This window comes from Vombatus ursinus, unplaced genomic scaffold (genome assembly GCF_900497805.2).
Source record: "Vombatus ursinus unplaced genomic scaffold, bare-nosed wombat genome assembly UNPS02011700.1, whole genome shotgun sequence".
Classification (NCBI taxonomy): domain Eukaryota; kingdom Metazoa; phylum Chordata; class Mammalia; order Diprotodontia; family Vombatidae; genus Vombatus; species Vombatus ursinus.
Window position 1 is genome coordinate 6046641 of NW_020951478.1, and position 23890 is coordinate 6070530.

Consider the following 23890-nt stretch of genomic DNA (forward strand, 5'->3'; position numbering starts at 1 on the left):
TGCTTATAACACACTTCTAACCAGTTACCAGCTGGAAGTAGAACAACATTTAAATTGGTAAACACTACCTTAGAGTTTATCTTGATTAACTGTGACAAGAACATAAATGAAAGAATAGACTCAATATGATTCCTAGTAATATTTCTGATGGGAAGGTTGATAATAAAATTCACTTAAAAAGAACACGTACCAAATTTCTTTGGAAGAAAATGAAATTAATACAACCTCATATATCTAGATTGATTGGGATCAGCTATAATCTGGTATGCAGAAATCCACATAATCCCAGTAAATGCCCTTAGGACCTTTTCCCTGGATACAAATGGGCCAGAGAGGTCAGATACAGTTGGGGAGATACTCTACACCCTGTTTTGTGGGTTGATGTACTGGAAATTTGTCCAACATCGTCTAATTACAGGCTGAGACCTTTCTGGAATCATTTGTTAGAAAGCCAGACAAATACTTGGATTATAACTTGATCATAATAAGGCAGAGACGTCAGTCCCTCTGCACAGCAGAATGGTTTGGGTAACCTGGAAATCTGGCTAAGTGAGATGACAACTGTGTATTAATGATTTTCAAAGGTAAAGAGAAGCAGAAAAAAGAAAATACATAGTGAAAACAAACATAGCAGAGAGGCAAATATAGAGCTCAGTGTTGGGCTTTGTATTTGTTTCCTTATCTGAGACCATCTTGCTTATCCATAATAGGACATAAACTCCTTTAAACAGGGACTGGAGGGGATAGAGCCAAGACAGTAGAGGAAAGGCAGAGACACACCTGAGCTCTCCCAAATTCCTCCAAACAACTTTTTAAAAATGCCTCAAAATGAATTCTGGAGCATCAGAACCCAGAAAAGAACCAAGTGAAACAACTTTCCAGCCCAAGACATCCTAGAAGGCTGGCAGGAAAAGTCTGCCACTCATGAGTGAGAGTGGAGTACAGCCCACCCAGAGAGGCCGAAGGCCCGTGCGCCATGCGAGCCAGCAGCAGGCCGTGGGGGCAACTGAATGCTACACGAGCTCTTAGCCCAGAGCCCAGAAGGGGATCAGACAACTGGGGAGATCATAGGGATCCATTTGCTGGCACTAGGTGCAGGTCTCTACTGCATTTCCCATACTTGGATCTGGGTTGCAGTCCTGGGTGAAAGTCCCAGGGTTAGGAGGAGCGCTTGCATACCAGACCTTGTGGCCTCTGGGGAACATGGACCATGGTCACAGGTCGAGGGTGAAAAAGAGTGCTTATAGTACCTCACAGACCACAACACAGGCCAAGAAAGTAGTAAAGACAACTCTCTTTAGATCATAGTACCTTAGAAGAACTGAAAACTTGCATACCCCCAGACCTAGCTCTGAAAACAACTGCACAAAAAATCTGAGGCCTGGGATAGTGCCCTGGGAGCAGAGCCCAACTATAACATAAAGTTAAAAGTCAAGAAATAGGCTGGAAAATGAGCAAACAACAAAAAAAAAGAACCGGACCATAGAAAGTTACTATGGTGGCAGGGAGAGCAAAACACAAACTCAGGAGAAGATAACAAAGTCAAAATGGTTACATCCAAAGCCTCAAAGGAAAACATGAATTGGTCTCAGGCCCAAAAAGAATTCTTAGAAGAGCTCAAAAGGATTTTAAAAATAAACTAAAAGCAGTAGATGAAAAACTGGAAAAAGAAATGAGAGTAATGCCAGAAAACAATAAAAAAAAAGAGTCAACAGCTTGGTAAAGGAGGTACACACACACACACACACACACACACACACACACACACACACACAAATACTGAAGAAAACAATACCTCAAAAAACAGAATAGACCAAATGGAAGAGGCACAAAAATCTACTGAAGAGAAGAACACCTTAAAAAGCAGAATGGGCCACAAGGAAAAAGATGTATAAAAATTCACTGGAGAAAAGAACTCCTTAAAAAGTAGAACTGGGATTGACCAAATGGAAAAGGTGGTACAAAATAAAATAATTACTTAAAAACCAGAATTGGGCAAGGAGAAGCTAATGACTCTATGAGACATCAAGAAACAATAAAACAAAATCAAGACAATGAAAAAATAAAAGAAAATATGAACTATCACATTGGAAAAACAAGACCTGGAAAATAGATCAAGGAGAGATCATTTAAGAATTATTGGAGGAGCAGCTAGGTAGTACAGTGGATAGAGCACTGGCCCTGGAGTCAAGAGGACCTGAGTTCAAATCTGGCCTCAGACACTTGACACTTACTAGTTGTGTGACCCTGAACAAGTCACTTAACCATGACTACCTCACCAAAAAACAAACAAAAAAAAAAAGACTACTTGAAAGTCATGATTAAAAAAAGCCTACTCATCATCTTTCAAGACATTATCAAGGAAAACTGCCCTGATATCCTAGAACCAGAGGGAAAATAGAAATTCAAAAAATCCATTGATCACCACCTGAAATAAAAATGAGGGGCTCCAACTTCACAGCCGTGGTGGAGCCCCAATGTACTGGAGGGGATCTTAGTGGCTCACTACCTTCAGAGTATTACTCCATGCCTGGCCTTAGGCAGGGAGCTGGTTTATCACCAAAGGCTGGGAGAGGGAGGCACCATCATGTCTCTGGCAGAAAGTACACAGTACCTAACTGGCTGGAAACCTTGACCATGGCTCAACCAGGAGCCCATGCCACATATTACCACAAAGCCAGTGACCAGCTTCAAGTCAGGGTGCAGTTCAAAGCCAGCACCTGAATGCAGGATACTTATATCTCCTTCTGCCTCCAATTGGACCACCCCAAGGCCAATGTCCTCTTCGAAAGCTCCATGGACAGTAACTGGATCGTGGATGCAGCTGTGGAGAAGCTTCGCCCCACCCCCATCCAGTGTTGGCCCTGGGTGCCTTCTTCAACCATCGAAAGAACAAGTTCCAGCATGGTTTTGGCCTCAATATTGGCTGAGCCCATCACACCACCCATCCTGTTCACTCCCAGGCTGGGGAAGAGGGGTACCCAAAACTCCCAAGGGCTAGGATAGGGGGAGAGCTCAGTCTACTGGGGAGACCCCAGGACTTGGGGAGACCTTGGGAGTGGACAGGGAGACTTCAGGTTTTTAGAGACACACTTCAGAATACTGGAAGCCCTATCCCCCTGCCACCTCTCCCCATTCCTGGAAGGGCTCTGGGATCTAGGACACCTGGGGAAGGGCTATGGAGGGGGAGGTGCCCAAGATGGAGCCTTTCTTCTCCCCATGTGGTGGAGCTGGGCTTCTGAGAGTGCAATGTGGGCTAGGCATCCCTGTCCTGCCTCAATGATGGCCACAGGAGGGTGCCCCACCATCCGAGCCTCCCAGTTCCATCCATTTCCTTTGGCCTCTCCCTCCCTTCTCCCCAACTAGCCCCAATTAGTGTAAATTACGTTTATAAGTTATGGAAAAAACCAGAATCTTTTACGAAAAAACAAAACAAAACAAAACAAAAATACACAGCTAACAAAGTGAAGAAAAAAATGAGGGGAGGGGCAGCTAGGTGGTGTAATAGAGTACTGGCTCTAGACTCAGGAGGACCTGAGTTCAAATCCAGCTTCAGACACTTACAACCTGTGTGACCTTGGACAAGTCAGTTAACTTTGAAATGCCTCCTAATTAAAAAAAAGAAACCAACAACAACTTCCAGGAATATTATAGCTAAATTCCAGAGTTTCCAGGTCAAACAGAACATATTGTAAGCAGCCATAAAGAAACAATTCAAATATTGTGTTGCCACGGTCAGGATAACACCGGACTTATCAGCTTTTACATTAAGAGGGCTTGGAATGATATTCCAGAGGACAAAGGAGATAGGATTACAACCAAGAATCACCTACTCAGAAAAATGGAGTATAATCTTTCAGGGGAAAAAGTGGGCATTCGATGAAGTTGAGGACTTTCGAGCATTCTTGATGAAAAAACCAGAGCTGAATACAAAATCTGACTTTCAAATACAAGACTCAAAAAACATAAAAAGGTAAACAGGAAACAAATCATAATGCATTAAAAAAGGTTAAACTGTTTACATTTGATACTTGTAAATCCTTGTAAGAAATTTCTCATTATTATGGCCAGTTAGAAGGAGTATATATAGACATACGCAGCTGGGTAAAGAAATCTATGTTGCCATATGGGGAAGTGGGAGGTAAGGGAGATAAGTAAGAGAAGGGAAGAGGACTGATAAAAGGGAGGGAGCTGATAGAAGGAAAAGTGAACCAGAGGAGGTGGTAGTCAGAAGCAAAACACTTTTGAGGATGGACAGGGTGAAAGAAGAAAGAGCAGGATAAACAGGAAGAACTATTAAAATTTACAGCAAGTTTCTCTGATAAAGATATCATTTCTCACATATACGAGTCAAATGAATAAGCATATAACTCATTCCCCAACTAATAGTCAAAGGATATCAATAGGCAGTTTTCAGATGAAGTAATCAGAGCTATCTAAAGTCATATGAAAAAATGCTCTAAATCAATACTATTTAGAGAAACGTAAATTAAAACAACTCTGAGGTACCACCCCACACCTATCAGATTGGCTAATATGACAGAAAAGGAAAATGACAAATGCTGGAGGAGATGTGGGAAAAGCTAGATGCTAATGCACTGTTGGTGGAGTTGTGAACTGATTCAACTATTCTGGAGAGCAAATTGGAACTATGCCCAAAGGGTTATAAAACCAGGCATACCCCTTAATCCAGCAACACCACTACTAGATCTGTATCACAAATAGATAAAAAAACAAAAAGGAAAAGGACCTATATATATATATAGGTTATAGGTCCTTATAACAAAAATGTTTATATGTTTATAGCAGCTCTTTTTGTGGTGGCAAAGAATTGGAAACTAAGGGGATGCCCATCAATTAGAGAATGGCTGAACAAGTTGTAGTATATGATTGTGAGGGAATACTATTACGCTATAAACAATGACGAGTAGGAGAATTTCAGAAAAATCTTGAAAGACTTATATGAACTAATACAAAGCAAAGTGAGCAGGACCAGGAGAACATTGTATACATTAACAGCAATATGATGATCAACTTAGCTATTCTCAGCAATACAATGATCCAAGACAATTCTGAAGGACTTATGATGAAAAATACTACACACCCCTAGGGAAAGAACTGATGGAGTATGAATACAGATTGAAGCATACTTTTTTTTTTAAAAAAAAAAACTTCATTTTTCTTGGGTTTTTTTTGGGGGGGGTATATTTTCTTTCACAGTATTACTAATATGAAAATATATATTGCATGATTGCACATGTATAACCTATATCAAACTGATTGCCTTCTCAAGAAGGGAAGAAGGGAGGGAAGGACAGAGAATGTGGAACTCAAAATTAAAAAAAAAAAAAAATACAGGGCAGGTATTCTTTCCTTCCTGTCTTTGTTTCACAGTGCCAAAAGTAGCTAGGTGGTGCAAAGGATAAAGTGCCAGGAGTGAAGTCAGGAAGACTCATCTTCCTGAGTTCAAAATCACTGTGTGACACTGGCAAGTCACGTCACCTTGTTTGTCTCAGTTTCCTCATCTGTAAAATGAGCTAGAGGAAGAAATGGCAAACCACGCCAGTATCTTTGCCAAGAAAACCCCAAAAGAGGTCATGAAGAATTGGATACACCTGAAACGAATTAACAACAACATTCATAGTACCAACCAAGCATAGTACCTGACACATAGTAGGCACTTAATAAGTCCTTATTAACCTGTGGCATACCCTTGAGTCTTTCATCCTGTTGTGTCAAACTGTACAATGATGAAGAACAACTTATATACAGCACTCTTAGTCAAAGAGATCCAAGTATTCAAGGCTCAATTTTACTACTTATCCATCTTTTTAACAAATAAGCATTTGTTAAGTCCCTACTATATGTACCAGGCACCATGTTCCTCTTACAAGATGGAGAAAGAAGTGGAAAGAAAGTGAAATTGAAATCAGCTGATTCTTTTTAAACTTTTACAAGACTGCTAGCAAAAAGAAAAGTTAAAAACATGGCCTAAAATGAAGTCTGTGGATAATCTGTGGACTTCACCTATCTAGCCAAGTCTACTTCTCCATTGCCAAGGAAAATAAATCTCTTAACCATGCCATTCAGAAAATTTTGTGACTTATCTAGCCTTATTCTCCTCTCTTTCTCCCAACCAAATATAATTAAACAAATAAATGAATGAATGTAGGAATGGATGAATGAATAAATAAATCAAAAGACAAAACAAAATATTAAACAAAACATAGAATTAGGAAGATGGAGATTGATTGATTATGTGTGTTTTTTCATGGGACCTGTTTTGAAATCTCTTTCCAAACGCTATCTGACTGCCTATTTGCAATGTGTCCAAGATATCTAGTCATTATCCAGAAAAAAACATTCTGGAATAAGGAAAGTCAGCTGGTCCCTGGCGGAGATTTCTCTGGCTAAAGCCCAAACTGTCAAGCGGCCAGTGTTCTAGTGTTGGCTAAATATATGTTTCCAGTTGCTGGGCTGCCACTGGGGCTCCAAATTCTGAGCCAGCAAGGGGGAGTTAGCTGAGGTCAGGCACTCTTTTCAGGAGTGTTTGCATAGTTCATGGTCATTTCCGTTAGCATCACCACCACTACGTTGGCTGGATTTAGCTCAGCCACCAGTTAACTAACAAGGAAGCTGAAACCCAAGGGTCCTTTGCACATGCAAAGAAGACGGGTAAGACTGTAAATTATGTTGAATCAATGTTGTAGCTACGGTTGTGGTTGTGACAAATGATGGAGTAAGAGGGTGCTGTCCCCTCTGGAGAAAGGTGCTGTGACCAAACATTGACAATTAGATAAAGGTGAACTGCCATTCTTTCTTCATATCCTTTTGCACAGAGGTCTATCTTCTTTCTGGGCTTGACACACACCACTCAATTTAATGAACACATACATTAATTATGTACCGGACATTGGGGCGACAGAAAGGCAAAAACCAAACACTCTCATCCTCAAGTAGTTTCCATTTTATTTGGGAGATAGAACATGTAAACAGATAAGTAACTACAAGGTAACCTGAGAAGGGAGAGAGAACTAACAGCTGGGTTAGAGGGAGTGTGGAGAGGCCAGGAAAGGCTTCACAAGTCTAGAAAGGTCAGTGATGACCAGATGGTAGAGGCTTTAAATGACAAGATCTTATCTCTTATCCTAAAAGGAAGAGGAATCCTTTCAAGATTTTTGAGTTGGAAAGGGACATAGCCCTGCGTTTTAGGAATATTAATTGTACAGGGGAGAGGCAAAGCATACATATAATGTCTCATCGATGATTGGAAAATAGGAGGCACCATCATATTCTTTTGAACTGAGGTAGGGAGAATAAGAATTTACATAGTGCCTGCTATGTGCCAGGCACTGTGCTAAATGCTTTACAAATATCTCATTTTTGTCCTCATAACAGACTACTGTTATTACCATTTTACAGATGAGGAAACTGAGGCAAACAGCTGTTAGGTCTGAGGCTGGATTTGAACTCTGGTCTTCCTGACTCCAATTTCCACACTCTTGCCACTCCTAGACCTAGCTCTCTCACCTCCATTTATTTGCACAGGTTTTCTCCCCTTACTGCCTATGAGCTCCACAAAGGCAGCAATGAAGTTTTATTTAAATTTCAAATTCCACCCAGTGCCTAGCATAGCCTTCTGCCTACATTAAGCACTTGATAGGTTCTTATTAAACCGAACTGAAAAGTGAGCCCAGCTGCAACTTCCTCAAAGGCAGGTGTCAAGGGCAGTTGCTTGAAGAAATCTTGGGCTTCAGCCCAAGCTCCTGAACTGACTGACTTCTGTCAGAGGCCATGTTTGGTGTCTCCCCCAAAATAGGCTGGTTATCTCCCTCGCTTCCAGCCTTCCTTGTCCTTAAATGGGAGAAATGGGAAAGCTATTAGCTATAATGCACACAAAATGCAGCGCACAGAAACTAGCGACTCAAAGTGGTAGGCCGACCTAAGACACGTCTGTCTGGTGGATTCAGGTCCACCCACCCCATTTTTGATCAATCTTTTGTTCCTCCTTCTCCCTTTGCACTGGGATGCTTTTTCACTTAGGCTTTACAAGTTATTAACAAAGCTCTCTCTGTGAATGAAGGCCACTGGTTAGGAAGTTTCTTTCCCTCGGCTCTGTAGCCTTGAAAGTGAATTTTGTTATGCTGGGCCCGGGGACAAAAGGTACCAACCTGCAAAATCTTTTTTATCAGCTCAATGTCACAGTAATGATGTCTCAGATAGCACTGAATACTGACAGACTGAATAAGTACAATTATCAGAGCTTAAGTGCAGAGTACATTTTAAAATTTTATGAAGATAATTATTAAGCTGCCATCTGATCTCATGCTAATTTGATACAATTTCTTTCAGCCTGCTCCCCTTCCTCTTCGGTAAATCTCTCCAAAAGCATGGCTGTGATGAGCAGTAGAAAATGAGAGTGAAATTGACAGCTTTCAAAGCGAGTTGGCTCATCGAGAGAAGAGGGAAGGGCTCCGGGTCCTGACACCCATCTGCAGGGACTGCCAAGCAGATGATCTGGCTGCTGGGGAACACAGAACACATGACTTCATACATTTTTCAAGTCTCAGTCCCATATATGGAGGGGAGAATCTGAAAGCTGGAGGTATCCACCACTGCTTTTCTTCCTGACTTTGCAAATTATCTTTTTTCCTGCTTACCTTTACGTACTTGCACCTACACAGAATACTGCAGTATAGTTACCGTGTATGTATCAAGCTGAAGCTCCATGACAACAGGGCCCATCTCTGGCTTGAACTTTGGGTCTCTCCCACTGCTCAGCATGGTGCTCTGTACACATTAACTACTTGTTAAAACTGAACTGAATTTAGTAAGTGCCTTCTATGTTACAAAGCACCGTGCTAGGCAACAGGGGAGACACAAAGTCTAGGTATGACATTATCCTAAGTCTAGTGGGGAAATCAGACAAATACGGCAGATAACAACAATACACAATTACATATAACTAGTCTACCAGAAAGGCAAACAAAGAAACAAAGTGCAGAATGAGGTCTGAGGGGCTAATCAGAAAAAGACTGATGGAAGAATTGTCCCTAGAGCCGAACTTTAAAGGATAAGTGGGAATTCAAAGGGTGGAAGAAGGGAGACATATCACTGAGAGTTTTTATGCTCAGAATAAAAGTCTCATGTTAATCAACACTGAAGTACCTACTATGGGCCCAGCACTGAGCTGGGCGCTAGATGAAGATGAATTTCTTTCAAGGTAAACAGTTCATCATCCACGCACAGGAAACAACGTGAACAAGAAAAAACCCAGGGGTGGAAAAGTATGAGGCACGTTCAGGGGAGACATACTCCATTATGATGGGAGCACAGAGTATTCAGGAGATAAGAATAGGCAGGGAGATAGTAATTAGATTGGAGGACTTTCAAAGCAAGGCTAAGAAGTTTTATTTGACAGGAAATCACTGAAGGTTTCTGAGCAGAATGAAATGTCCGGACCTATGTGTTAGTCTGGGAGTACTATGAAGGGTGGATTGAATGGGTGTAGAGACAGGGAACCAGGGCAAAGGTTTGCTGTTTGGTCAAATAAACTGAAATGTAGACCTACTGAAGGTATGCTTTTAAAATTAGGACCTCAAAATCCCTTCTAAACCCATGATTCTGTGATCAACTTATTACTCTCTTCGCCTGATCATTCAAAGGTTATATTTGCTACAGAAAGGCAGACCTTTCTGCTAATCAATCAACTTGCATTTACAGAGTGCCTACTCTGTGCCAGGTGCTGTGCTAAGTGCTGCACGTCCCAACCGATAAACCTTTCTGGGGGGACGGCAGATTGTTAGATCTAGTGAAGGTCGGGGACCGTTAACATCACTCTTAGGCAGCTCAAGAGGGCATGGTGTGGTCCAGTCCCACAGCTGGAGACAAAACTTGGAACATCACCATATGTTTGCCTGGTAATGTGCTCTGAGCTGTCTTATCTCCTACTAACCAGATGGGATGTTGTTCAGAAGCCTTGGTTTCTATCGGCTGATAGTTGTCACTGTAAGAGAAAAAACCTAAAGTCTGCATTCTGCAGTTCTTTGCATTTCCTTCTTCTATACACCTGGAGTGGATCTCTTGACTTTGCTTTCAGACAGCTAGGCTCTGCACTTGACAGAGTATGACTAGGCTATAGCGTAGAGACAGCTCAGCCTCCATTTCATCTCTCATGCAATGCATCTCAGGCTGTGGCATAGCACAAACTTTATTTCACTTCAGTCCCTAGCCACCCCCACACCCAGGATGACTTGAGTGCTAGGGAAGTCTAGAATACTTCCCATTCCCACAGGGCAACTCAGCAAGAAAACTTTTTAAATTCTAGAAGCCTTAAACTCATTCAAAGAAGGAAAAAAAAAATTAAGGATACTGCAAGCCAGAGGGTCCAGAGCTGGTGCGGTAACCTCCCAGGCGCTGCCCGCTCTCTGAGCAGTGCCAGGTGAAGTATTTGTCCTGCCCCGTGCTCAGCACCCACTCCATCTCTAGTACAAACAGGACCATCGTTACCCTGCTCTGGTGAGCTGAAAAACAAAAGACAACAGACCTATTTGTCATTCTAAGCAGAAGACCAGGAAAAGAGAGTTAAACATTTCAATAGGAATGTGCCATTCCCTCTGCCCCCACCCAGCGGAAACTGATAAATCATCAGGGCATTACAGTCAAATACCACCTGAAGTATTCTGTATGTCAGTAACAGAAAAGGGTAACTTCAGGTCTTAGCTGAATGACAATCACAGCCCAACAAAATGTCTGGACAAACACTGACAGCATGGCTGGCTTGTTTAGTCTAATAATAATGACTTCTTGGCTTAACACAGTGCCTGGCACACAGTAGGTGCTTAATTAATACTTACTGACTGATGATAACTAAAAAGCTTAGCTTACACATTGATAGCAAAGCTTCGGAAGTCAAGCTTTCTGTCAGACCTCACAAATACTTTTGAAAGAACTGCAACTTCTTATTCCCAAATGTCACACAAGGAAAAAGCAAGTAACTTTAATAGCAAGGCACACATACCAGTGGCTATCTTATAATAGCCTGGGTTTTTACATTGCTCCGACTCTCTCAGTTTCTGTGTACGCTGAGCTTCCAGCGAAGAGACCGCCCCACACTCCGGATGATGCAGACTGGCAACTCCTCTGCCACAAATGGTCTGAGAGAGCCCTCTGGGGCACCGAGAGGGCCAATGACGTGCCCAAAGTCATGCAGCCAGGATATATCAGGAGGGAGCTGAACTCTTGATGCAGAAGCCATTTCCCTGCTCATTACAACAAGCAGCTTTTCATAAGAGCTTATCTAAACCATACATTTAACACTACCTACATAATCTTAATGCTACTAGAATGTTAAAAACATACTACATGACACCATCATGACCAGTCTCAACTAAGATCCAATAGCATGACCAGGGCTTTCATGCTAACCTCCATTGCTGAAATTGCCCAACCTATATCTATCTGGGAAGGTTTGAAGAGAAACAACAGAGAAAAATTCTGCTGGTAAAAAATCTCAAGGAGTGAGTGAGTGAGTGAGTGTGTGTGTGTGTGTGTGTGTGTGTGTGTGTGTATACAGGCATGCTCAAAATCTGCTCAGAAAAAGACAGAACTATTGAGAGCTTTTCAGATCAGAATAATCAATCAACACTTAAGTACCTACTATGTGTCAGGCACTGAGCTAGTTGCTAGATAAAGATGAGTTTCTTTCTCTCCCTCCACCCCCAATTTGGCCAATATTACTTTTTTATTTTTATTTTTTGCCCAATTACATGTAAAGATAGTTTTCAACATTCATTTTCGTAAAATTTTGAGTTCCAAATTTTTCTCCCTCCCCTCCCCTCTCCCCAAGAAAGCAAGCAATCTCATACAGGTTATACATGTACAATCACGTCAAACATTATTTCCACATTAGTCATGTTGTGAAAGAAGAATCAGAACAAAAGGGGGAAACTACAAGAAAAAACAAAAAAAGTAAAAATAGTATGCTTCGGTCTTCATTCAGACTCCATAGTTCTTTCTCCCAATGTGGATAACATTTTCTATCATGAGTCTTTTGGAATTGTCTTGAATCATTGTATTGCTGAGAAGAGCTAAGTCTGTCATAGCTGATCATTGAACAATGCTGCTGTTGCTGTGTACAATGTTCAAGATGACTTTCTTTCAAGTTAAACAGTTTATCACTTGATCAAAGGAGATTGGAACATGCTACCAACTTTAGACAATGATCATTCTAGTCTTATAGTTGTGAAAAGACGGTTACAGCAGCAGAACCTGGGTGGCTGAGATACCACTGCTAATGATGTTGTCCTTGTATGACTCACAGACAGACAGATGTAAGAACAGCAGCTCTTCCCACAGTGATGTCATGTCTATCAAGATAGACAGATAGGTATGTATACATATATACACCCCCCAAAAAAATTTATCTATCTATATCTATATTCTGAATGTCTCTGACCAATGATAACAATTAGATTAGGATGCGATCCCTGGAACAGAATCAGAAATGAATTGCCATGAATGGAAGTTGAGCCTCTAAACTCAGGCTCATTAGCACTCCATTCTAACTCAGCATTCTTGTTTAACCACTATCCTGGTTCAAATTAGAGTAAGCCCTTGCTCTGTGGTCATTAGTGAAAGGAGGTAGGGCAGTGGTGAAGTGTGATCTACTCCCAACTTCCCTCTGGCCTTACTTCTCAATCCCCTAGTCATGACAAAAAAGGTGCTACATGAGGAAAAGAAATGCCGAGGTGGATGAGGCAGCCATCAGCTGCTATACGTCTCTCAGAGGGGATAATGAAAGGACCTAGGACCCCCTGAAGGACAAAGATATTAGCAACATATTAGGGGCAGCTGGCAGTAGTTTTTCCCTCCACATGAACACGGTTACATAAAATGGAATGAACCTCTTATAAAATTTCTTTGTTCCATTGCCGGTCGAAATTCAGCTAGATGGAATACTATCAATTCTGACCAGAACAAAATTTCATCGACTTCTTTGAACAATCACACTCCATTGTTTGTGGTCAGATTTCAGGCTTTCTGATGGTAGCAGATATTTTAAAGAGATTATAGATCAAGAGCTGAATGGGACCTATCCGGTGATCTAATCTAACCCCTTCATTTTACAGATTAGAAAATTGAGGCCCCCAGAGGATAAGTGATTTGTCTAAGGTCATATAGGAATAAATAGAAGATGAGGATTCTAACTCAGGTCCCCAAGTTTAGGGCTCCAAATCTGTGACTTTTTCTACTCTACTACACTGCCTCAATAGACGACTACAAGGCAAAAGTCTTGATATTATTATTTTTATCATCACTACATTTTCCATGATGAAATATTCTGTGTATTCTTTCACACTGTAACCTAAAACCCCACTATGATGGGAGTACTTAGTTAATTACATTATATGGTAGCCTTTCCAGAAGGACTTCAAGTGGGATCCTGCCAATGCTAAAGGACAGGGAAATGTCAAGAGCTGTAATTAGCTTTCTTGCCTTTTCCTAAAGATTATGGTAAGGTTTGAAATTCTCTGGTATTCCTTAATAATCCATACTTTGAGCAAAAGCCAGATCAACATCTAACCATCTTTTTTCTCTGCCAACTCAGAAACCTCATCACATGCTGGAGTTTTACCAAATTTCAGGACTATTGTGGGAAATGACTTTTCCCCAAAGAGTAGCAGCTTCTATATTATTTTATCTTCTTGGCACATTCTCTGGACCTTAAGACCTCACTAATGAAAGCTGGGGGTGGACTGAGGTCAGTGAAATATTTCAGCTATTTAAAATGTTCACAAAGAGAGTGAGAGGAAGGAAGAAAAAACTCTCCCATCTACTTTCTCCAAAAAAGAATCTAATTCAAAAAAGAAACAGCACCCTTAGCTGTAGTTAAGTATGTCAGCCCTTTAGACATTAATGACAAAGCTAGTCATTAAAAGCATCAAGCCGTGTTTTCTTTGGGAATCTATAGCAGCCCTATTTCCTACCTTGGTAGTTTTTCACAGGGGTCATCTTGTTGTAATCTTCTGATAAAATAAATTCCTGCAAAATAACAACAAAATTAAATAAGTTTATCTTAAGGAGCAAAGAGTTTAAGCTAAGAAAACCATATTTGAGTTGCACTGCAAAGAATTAACACTTCACATTGACATCTTAGTGCTTTAGAATTTTGCTTGCCAGGGTAATGGTATTCCTTTTCAGCAAGGGTTAATTGTAACAATTAAACATTTAAATGATATAAAATATGGTATTAAATAATATTATATTATACAATGTTTGATTATATATAACTGTTATATAATTATGTTGTATTGGATATTAGTTATTATGTAATTATAATGCATAATATTTTAAATTACACTAAATATAATGCCAAATATTATACATTATATTAAAATATATTAGTAATATCTTTCCAGACTTCCCAACTATAGTTAAGGGCATCATCATCCTTCTAGTTCTCCAAGAGCTAAAACTAGGCATCATCCTCAACTTTTCACTATCTCCCAACTCCCAATACATCCAATCTGTTGCCATAGCCTGTTGATTTTATCTTTGTAACATCTCTCACATATGCCCCTTCTCTGCTCTGATAATTGCCACCGCCCTGGTGCACCTTATGCCTGGACTCTTACAAATGGTGGGTCTGCCTGCCTCTCCTCACTCAATTGTTTTTGGCATTCAAAGCTCTTTATAACCTGTTTCCCCTATCTTTACAGTCTTCTTGCACTTTACACCTCCCCAATTATCTTTGACACAGAGATACTAGCCTCTTTCCAAACATTTTCAGTGGTTATCCTCCCCATACCCCCATGCCTGGAATGTTCTCCCTCCTCACCTCTGCTTTCTGGCTTCCTTCAAGTCCTGGCTAAAATTCTACCTTCTATAGGAAGCCTTCCCCAATCCCTCTTAACAACAGTGCCTTCCCTCTGTTGATTATTTCCTATCCATCCGGTATATGGCTGCATAACTAAACGCATAGTTATTTCCATTCTGTCTGTCCCATCAGGGCAGGGACTGTCTTTTGCCTTTCTTTGCATCCCCAGTGGTTAGCTGAATGTCTGGCATATTGTAAGTGCTTAATAAATGTTTGTTAACTAACTACTTGCCATTAAAAATAAGTTTAGGGATCTTAGATTAAGAATTCCTGCCTTAGAGGTTACAAAAATATCACTATCCAAAGGACATTTGATTCATCTACAATTGGGAATGTGACAATTAAGTAAAGAGAATCTGGGCCAAGTACCAAGCTTCCAACACTCCAAGAATTTATCAGAACACTACTTTCCTTACTCAATGGTAGCTTGAATCTCGTGTGATTCACTGGTTGGAGGGCAAATGTATGTTTTTTGATACTAAAAAATAAATCAGAATTCTTAAATATATTAGCTTTCTCTCTCCCTGATTGAAGACCTACATAGTGGATTTAAAGTCTATAGGTGACTCATTGGCTAAGTTGATGAGATGTGTGTGTGTAAAAGATCAAAGTTAGAATTTAATTTCAGATATATTAGTTGCAAGAGAAAATAGGTTTATGGATTCCTCTGTTTATGACATATATACCATAGGGTCTCACCAACTCTTCATGACCCCATCTGGGGTTTTCTTGCAGATACTAGAGTGGTTTGTCATTTCCTTCTCCAGCTCATTTTACAGATGAGGACACTGAGGCAAACAGCATTAAGTGACTTCCCCAGAGTCACATAGCTGTTAAGTGCTTGAGGCCTAATTTGAACTCGGGTTTTCCTGACTCCACTTGGGCTCTGCCTAAATTCAGATAATCATTGTTACTGAAATGTAGAGAAACTCCAAGAGAGAATTTATATTGTAAGTATTACATACTAAAACCAATGAGTTGCCTTGAGTTATGTAGAATAAACAGAACAACGAAACTTATTAAGGGGCATTTGAAGCTTTGAGAATTTTTCTTGGATGATTTAAAAAAATCAGAGAAAAGTCAGCTCATTTGGTTAGCAGTCTGTTTATTGTGCCTGACCCCCAAGAACTTTGTAGTTGTGAATAGCCACCAGTCATATTTCAGACTTTGGCAGGGCCTATTCAGACAGGTTGGCCTATAGGGCTATCATACAATAGGCAACTGCTACATAATTCAGCATCTGTTAAACAAGGGCTTAAAAACAAAACCAAAACAAAACCTTTTAGGGAAGGTAGATTTTGAGGTGGTATGGTCTAACTAATGCTTGAAAGCAATGTTACCAAAGCCTTAGAGAATGTCCCACCCTTGAAACCTTTACTTGAGACTGCTTAAGGATGGGAACTACCTTGTGTCAAGGAGCATGGCAATCTGTAGCAGTGAGCATACTATGTAAGCTTAAAAGTGGACTCATGCAACATTCTGCCCATGAGATTCTGAAGTAATAGAAGACTAATAGAAGTGGGTGACCTTCATTCCATACATAAGTATAAAAGTTTAAAAAAAAATTCCTTCCAAAGAAGGCCTTTCAGGGGTAGCTAGATGGTGCAGTGGATAGAGCACTGGCCCTGGATTCTGGAAGACCTGAGTTCAAATCTGGCCTCAGACCGTTTTTGTATTTGATCCTAGAGGCAATAGGAAGCCACTGGAGTTTATTGAATGGGGGTGGGAGTGGAGTGGGAGTGACATGTCTGTACCTGTGCTTTAGGAAAATCACTTCAGGGGCTGCATAAGGAATGGGGAGAGAGACTTGAGGCAAGCAGACCAACCAGAGGCCACTGCAATACTCCAAGTATGAGGTAATAAGGGCCTGCACTAGAGTGGTGCCACACCTGGGTTTCAATTTGCACTGTTGGAAGAAAGATATAATAATAATAATAATAATAACATTTTATAAATATCATCTTACTTTATCCTCACAACAACCCTGGGAGGTAGATGCTATTATGACTCAGGGAACAGTCAGTGAAAATGCCAATTATTGTTTGTTTCCAATCTTTTGACATCTTCTCCTTCCTGAGATAGTTTATTCATGGCTTTTTAAAATTACAGCTGCTTCCAGAAAGGATTCCTTCTAAATATATTTAGTTTGGTCCAATCATTCTTTCTGACTTTGTCTTTTTAAGGGGTCACTGCTGCCTGTGTTATGTATGGATGGCAATCAGGGTCTGCAGTGTTTTTTAAGAGCCCAAATGTAAACAGTTCCATGGCTAGTGATGATGGAAATAGATCACAACAGAAATGCTTGACAAATCTGTTTGCTTGGGGCAGCTACATGGTGCGGTGGATAGAGCACCAGCCCTGGAGCCAGGAGGATCTGAGTTCAAATCCGGCCTCAGACACATAATACTCACTAGCTGTGTGACCCTGGGCAAGTCACTTAACCCCATTGCCTCACCCCAAAAAAAGCAAACAGATTTTTCAACTTTTGGGGGGTTCCTGCCAGGTACACAGGTATAAAGCCAATGGGATGACACAAATTGATTTGATCTAACAGCAAAAGTTTCTCCTTTTCGCCAGTGCTTTTCTACTATTTCATGAGGGAGGAATGCTCATGAGCTTCCATTGTCAACTTCCTAATATTCTGTTGTCCTTGACTGTTATGTTTCACTGCCCAGGAGAAATCAAGCTTTCGCTAGCTAAGGAAGTGTTTACAACACTTAAACTCCTACAGGAAATAATGGCAGTCATGGTCAATAACGTGACCATTTTCCATTATCTCCCCCCCCCCTTTCTTTTACATCAGTAACTCATTTGAACATCAAGTTTCATTTGTGATTGCTTGCAATGTCTTCTCATTGGCCTTTCTTCCCATTTGTTGTTGGTTTTGACCACTGCTCTGGGTTGATGTTCTGCCTACATATAGATGAGTGGTCCTAATAAATTCCTGTCTGTTAAGAGAAAGTTGATTTCATTCTAGTAATATTATTTAGTATTCTGAATGTCCAGCACCTCTAATTCGTTTTTTTTTAAAGTAATCGTAGTATGTTGGCATAAGACTTCTGAGTACTCTATAAAGTCTTTGCTCTCCTTCACTTTTTATACTCTAACCACGGGCAGCTAGGTGGTGCAGTGGATAGAGTGCTGGGCTTGGAGTCAGGGAGATTCATCTTCCTGAGTTCAAATCTGGCCTTAGATGCTTACTGGTTAGGTGACTTACTCAACCCTGTTTGCCTCAGTTTCCTCATCTATAAAATGAGCTGGAGAAGGAAATGGCAAGTCACTCCAGTATCTCTGCCAAGAAAACCCCAAATGGGGTCACGAGGAGTTGGACACACCTGAAAAATAACTGAACAACAAAAAAACATATTTCCATATACTCCATTCTCTTCTATCTCTTCCCATTTCTTTTCATATCCTGCCATTATTCTCTGCCATCTTCATACTGAGGTCACCACATATCAAAGTCTATGTTAGTTAGGTTTGAAGAATCATATCAAGTTCTTCATGGATTTTTTCTATGTCTTCATCTTCAGTATGAAATGTCAGTGTACAAACTGTAATTACCTTCAGAGAGGTCTTTTAGGGGCTTGTGCAGTTACTACCTTTGGAAGCAGGAAGGACAAAAGTCATCCCATTGCGTCTTCCTGTTCATCTCTCACATCTGTGAGTTATCTTTCCATTCGCTTGCAACTTCTTCATGTACTCCTGCCTTCATTTATCATGAGCTTATCAACATTGATTTGGTTCAATTCTTTCTATGGGTCAAATACGTTATACTCAGAGTACAGACGGTTAATGTTATAGATGATCTAAAGAATGGTGTCATTCTTAGCCCCCTTTACCTCCCTTTGTACCATTTCACTATGGGGTAGAAGGAGATTACTTAGGACTAGGGGACACTTTTTCAGTTTTTCTCTAATTGATGAGGTACCATGACCAAAGAATTCATCATTGACTGGTCGTCCTGCTGGTGATAATAAAGACATCTTCAGCTGACTACTTCACAATAGAATCCATTCTCTCCACATACTAAATGGAAGGGCATATATAGTACCTCTGATATTTGTAGCCTGACAACTCTGATGTTTTTTGATTAGCTAAGTGAAGGGATACTTGGAGTATGAATTCTAAAAGACCAGATCCCTAATTCCAAACTGCAAAAGAAATTCCCAGTGAAATTTCTAACCAATTTGATTCATAGGCCCCAGTGTAGAGAAGGACTTATTACAAAATACCAATTAATTAGTTGAGAGTAATAACAGACAGCAATTAACCTTTCTGGATAAAGAAATAACACTTTATACAGAGATGAAGGGCATTCTTCTCAGAGAATGTTGGGAAAAATGTAGGCATGACACAAATCAGCGATTCCTGGAGCCTCATTATTTATACAGTTTAAATCCCTTCCAAGATAACTTTGACTAGATGCATAAAACCTGATCATGGCTATCACCTCAGGAAAGAATTATGATTCCATAAATCCATGTTGGCATCCTACCTCCAACTACCATTCTAGAGGACCTTCCTCATAAGAAAAATATTGACATAAATCCAACCATTTGGAGAGTAATTCTCTCGAATGCTATTCTGAATAATCAAACAAATGATGAGAACTCCTGTAGTGAGAACACACTAGTGGCAAGATGGTCGGGCTAATTGTTAGAGAACTGTCAAATTTTATAGATCTAAACATATTATTTATTGACTCTTAAAAAAAAAAAAAACTTTACCTGTTTTCCATCCCCCAAAGCAACAGAACAAATACCACACATAGATTGTAAAAGAAATAACATCACCATCAATATCAATAGTTATTATGACTTCCAGCATATGTGTAAGTGGTTGTTTACAGGTTTATTAATACAGCCACGTCTGTCCCAAGAGGAAAGAAAGGCAAGGGGTAAAGATGAAATAAGGCATCTGGGTTCACAAGCTGCTGCCATTTGCTTGGTATTACAACTTGAAGGTAAGAAATTTCTCCTGGAAATTCTTTTTTTCCCCCCCATTTATTTTTTTGCCTTTTATGGGTATGACTTTTTTGGTTGTTCAGTCATTTTTTCAGTTGTGTTTCACTTCTTTTTTTTTTTTTAAGGCAATTGGGGTTAAGTGACTTGCCCAGGGTCACACAGCTAGTAAGTGTCAAGTGTTTGGTCTGAGGCCAATTTGAACTCAGGTCCTCCTGACTTCAGGGCCTCCTGACTTCAGGGCCAGTGCTCTATCCATTGCACCACCTAGCTGCCCCCTGGAAATTACTGAAGGCAGAGCTTCTCAAAATTTTTGCAGCAGCAAAACACACTTTACTTTGTTTTTCAGTAAAGTCTTTTCAAATGAACCTTTTAAAAAAAATCTATTAATGATATTGCAATTAACAAGGCTATTTTAAAAAATCTCTGAAGTTGATTGTTGAGGTCAATGTTATTTCCAATCTAACCACATTACCAAATATGGTGTTGCTTGTTATTGAGATTGAAAACCACATTGAATATGACAGGTCCTATATTTTGCACAGCTCATAATAGCTTTGAAAAGAATTTTTATTTTCCTCTTTACTTACATAAGCTAGTAGAGGAGGGTATTGTTTCACTTGATTATAGTTTCTCTTTTAAAATTTGAGAATCTTCTCCATAAATTCACCGTTTCATTCCTAGAGGCCTTTGTAATTTTGCCAGAACCATGGAAATATACAGGTTTTAAACTTGGTAACATAATACACTGGCTATATGAGGGCTACTGGAAAGAAACTCAATCATTTTATTTGTATTTCCTATATATTAGGTATCTGAACTAGACTCCTGCATGTTTCTTTCAGTGCCTTAGTTTTAATGCTTTTGATTGCTTTTCTCTTTACATTTCCAGATTTTACCCAATCATCCATTTTGGATGTTGGTACAAAAAATTATAACAACAACAAAACACACACACACACACACACACACACACACACACACACACATACATACTCCCCATACATAACATAACCCTACCATAACAATATAGATACTAATTATTTTGACTAATGATCAACTGATTAACACTATCATACAATTACTGGATGCATTCATTGATTTTTAGAAGAACAAGAAACCTACTTTTAGAGATTTAGCCTGACCAGTCAATCTGCTACCCCACACAAGCTGAGTAAAGACACTCTGTACTACTAACAGAGATAGCATAGTAGATGGATTGGCACACTGTATTCACCCAGCCTTACAATGTTTTTTCTTATTGGAAACCCCTAGACTTCAACATGGAATCTCAGGGTTCCTTGGAATATAGTTTGAGAAATACTGCTTTAACAAATGGGGAAAATCCGGCCCCTTAAAAACATCCATTTGGGAGTGCCAAGTACCCTAGATTCTTACTCCGCCTCTGTCTCTTCCTTTCTATTCTTATTGCTACTACTCTACTTTGGTAGTTGTTAACTATATCAATCAATCAATAAGCATTTATTAATTGCCTATCATGTGCCAGGCACTGCAAACACAAAAACAAAGTAGTCAGTGCTTTCTTGGAATCTGCATCCTATCAGAAAAGATGTATGTAAATAAGCATTATCTATCTGTCTGTCTCTGTCTGTCTACCCAATTTCCATAGAAACTGTGCCAAGCAGTTTTTTTCTCCATCCTTCCCTGTCTCCTCCCCTTCTTCCATTCCCCCACCCTGGCCCTTTCCACCCCATGATGTTGTTCCACATTCCTTTTAGTCAATGAAAGAGGCAGGATATTTTAAATTACATTTCTAAATAGTAAAAATTCAGATATATTCCAAAACAAATGATGTGAGAGATCAGCACACAATGACTAGTCGCCAGTACTTATTTTTTAAGCAGATAAAGTGTTAAAAACTTCTGAGAAAAACAATCTGAACAATGCAACTGCCTGCTGAAAAGAGGAAATTATACTTAGCTGCTGCTGTAAGATTCAAATTCATTGTCATAGCTGCCAACCACTGGTTCTACTTGTGGAAGGAGATGGTGGGAGATGCTTGTAAGGTCGGTACTTAAATGTATTAGATTTCTTAGAATTTCAGAGCTGAAAGAGGCCTTGGAGACTAACCCCTTCATTTTAAAGATGAGGAAAGCGATACCTATAGAAGAGAAATGACTGAACAAAGTCATACTTCTAGTTAATGGCAGAGCCTAGATGAAAACTTAGGTTTCCTCATTCCTGATTAAAAAAATCTTCCTACTATATGACCAGCATGAATCAAAGGAGATTAGCAAATGGATGCCTGATTCCCAGAAGGGTTTCACATTTTATTTGGAGATAAGGAGTGAGAAAAGTTGATGTTGCAGGAACTGGAGAAAAGCAGGCACACTGATGCCAGCGATGGCAGTGGAGCTGTGAATGGAAAGCAATTTGGAGTTGTGCACAAAAAGTTACTAACAGTACATGCCCTTTGACCCAGCTATACTACTGCTAGGCGTATACACAAGAGATCAATGAAAGAGGAGAAAGTCCTATTGAGCACAAAAATATTTACAGCTGTTCCCAGGCAAAAAACCTGGAAGCCACGGGGAATGGCTGACCAAATTGTAAGAAGTGAAGGTAATGGAATATTATTGTGCTGTAAGAAAGGAGGAAAAAGATGATTTCAGAGAGATGTGGAAAGACTCATACAGAGTAAAAGGAGCAAAATCAGAAGAATAATTTATACTTTAATATCAATCAATATTCTAAAAATGAATATTTCTGAAAGACTTAAGAACTCCAATGAACTAAATGATCAACTATAATTCCAGAGGACTGATAAAGAAGAACCTAATGACAGAGAAATGACGGACTAATAGGCAGCATAAGAAATATATTTTTAGACATGAACAATGTAGGAATTTGTTTTGCTTGACTTTGCTTACATGATACAGGAATTCAGTGTTTGTATTTTTTTTCCCCTCCAGTGAATGGGTATGAGGGAGAAAAAAACACAAATGCTTGAATTGTGCTTTGGGACAAATGGCAAACCACTCTAGTATCTCTGCTGAGAAAACCCCAAATGAGGTCATAAAGAAACAGACAAGACTGAATCAGGAAATTGCTATAGATACAGGGTGCTTGGGTTCCAGGAAGGAATTTCACAAAATGTTTCAAAATATCCTTGTGGAAAACAAGAGTTTATAAGAAATGGTGAAAGGCACAGATTTAGAGAAATCTGGGAAGACCTGTAGGAACTGATACCAGGAGGACAATTTAAATACTGACCACAATATTGTAAGCAAAAACTGCCTTGAAAGACTGAAGAATTCTGAATGGGGCAATGACTAATCACACTTTCAGGCAACTGAGAATGAAGTAGCCTTTCCAACACTTGGAGGAGAGATAACAGTGCAAAATTAGCTATACATTTCCAGACATAACCATTACAGCACGAATTTGTTTTGTTAGACTATGTTTTTGCTAGAAGGGAGCTATTTTGGAGTGTGTGTGTGCGTGCGTGTGTGTGTGTGTGTGTGTGTGTGTGTATGAGAGAGAGAGAGAGAGAGATAGTAGAGTTGTGGGGGCAGGGGGAGAGTAACAGTGACACAAAAATACAAAGGAGACCAGAAGCAGGTTTCATAGAGGGGCAAAGATAAGTAAGGCAACGTTGGTAATACCACATTAAATTTAATATACATTGTAAAGAACGGACTACATGTAATAGATTTGCGGTTTCATGCATAATCCCTGTTATCTGGTCTTGTTTGTATGTGGAAATGCTCATGTACATTGACAATTCTCTATTTCATGATACATTTTTTCCAAAAAAATATCTCAAGGGTACCACTGTAGAACTTTGTCTTTCTTGCTGTCACTCTTTCTAACCACATAACTAGCTCATCCCTCTTTTTTTAAACAAGTAATGTATATACACACACTTAATTATGTCTTTTATACTACTTTTCAAATACAAATCATTATAGGTAACATACTCTTGCTTTCTTCACCCACCATGTGTTCCTCCATTTTCTTTTGTCATCCCTCTCTCTCTCTCTCTCTCACACACACACACACACACACACACACACACACACACACA

General features: G+C 39.8%; 1 protein-coding gene across 2 annotated transcripts in view; it reads right to left on the reverse strand.

Moving 5' to 3' along the window:
* WDFY2 (WD repeat and FYVE domain containing 2) overlaps nt 1-23890 on the reverse strand; it is a 158569-nt gene that overhangs the window by 31867 nt on the left and 102812 nt on the right. For both annotated transcript variants that reach the window (XM_027856891.1, XM_027856892.1), the window contains exons 4-5: nt 13989-14043; nt 10373-10523 (exon numbers count right to left, since the gene is read on the reverse strand). In XM_027856891.1, the coding sequence (XP_027712692.1) occupies nt 10373-10523; nt 13989-14043 (206 nt within the window). The remainder of the gene's footprint in view (nt 1-10372; nt 10524-13988; nt 14044-23890) is intronic.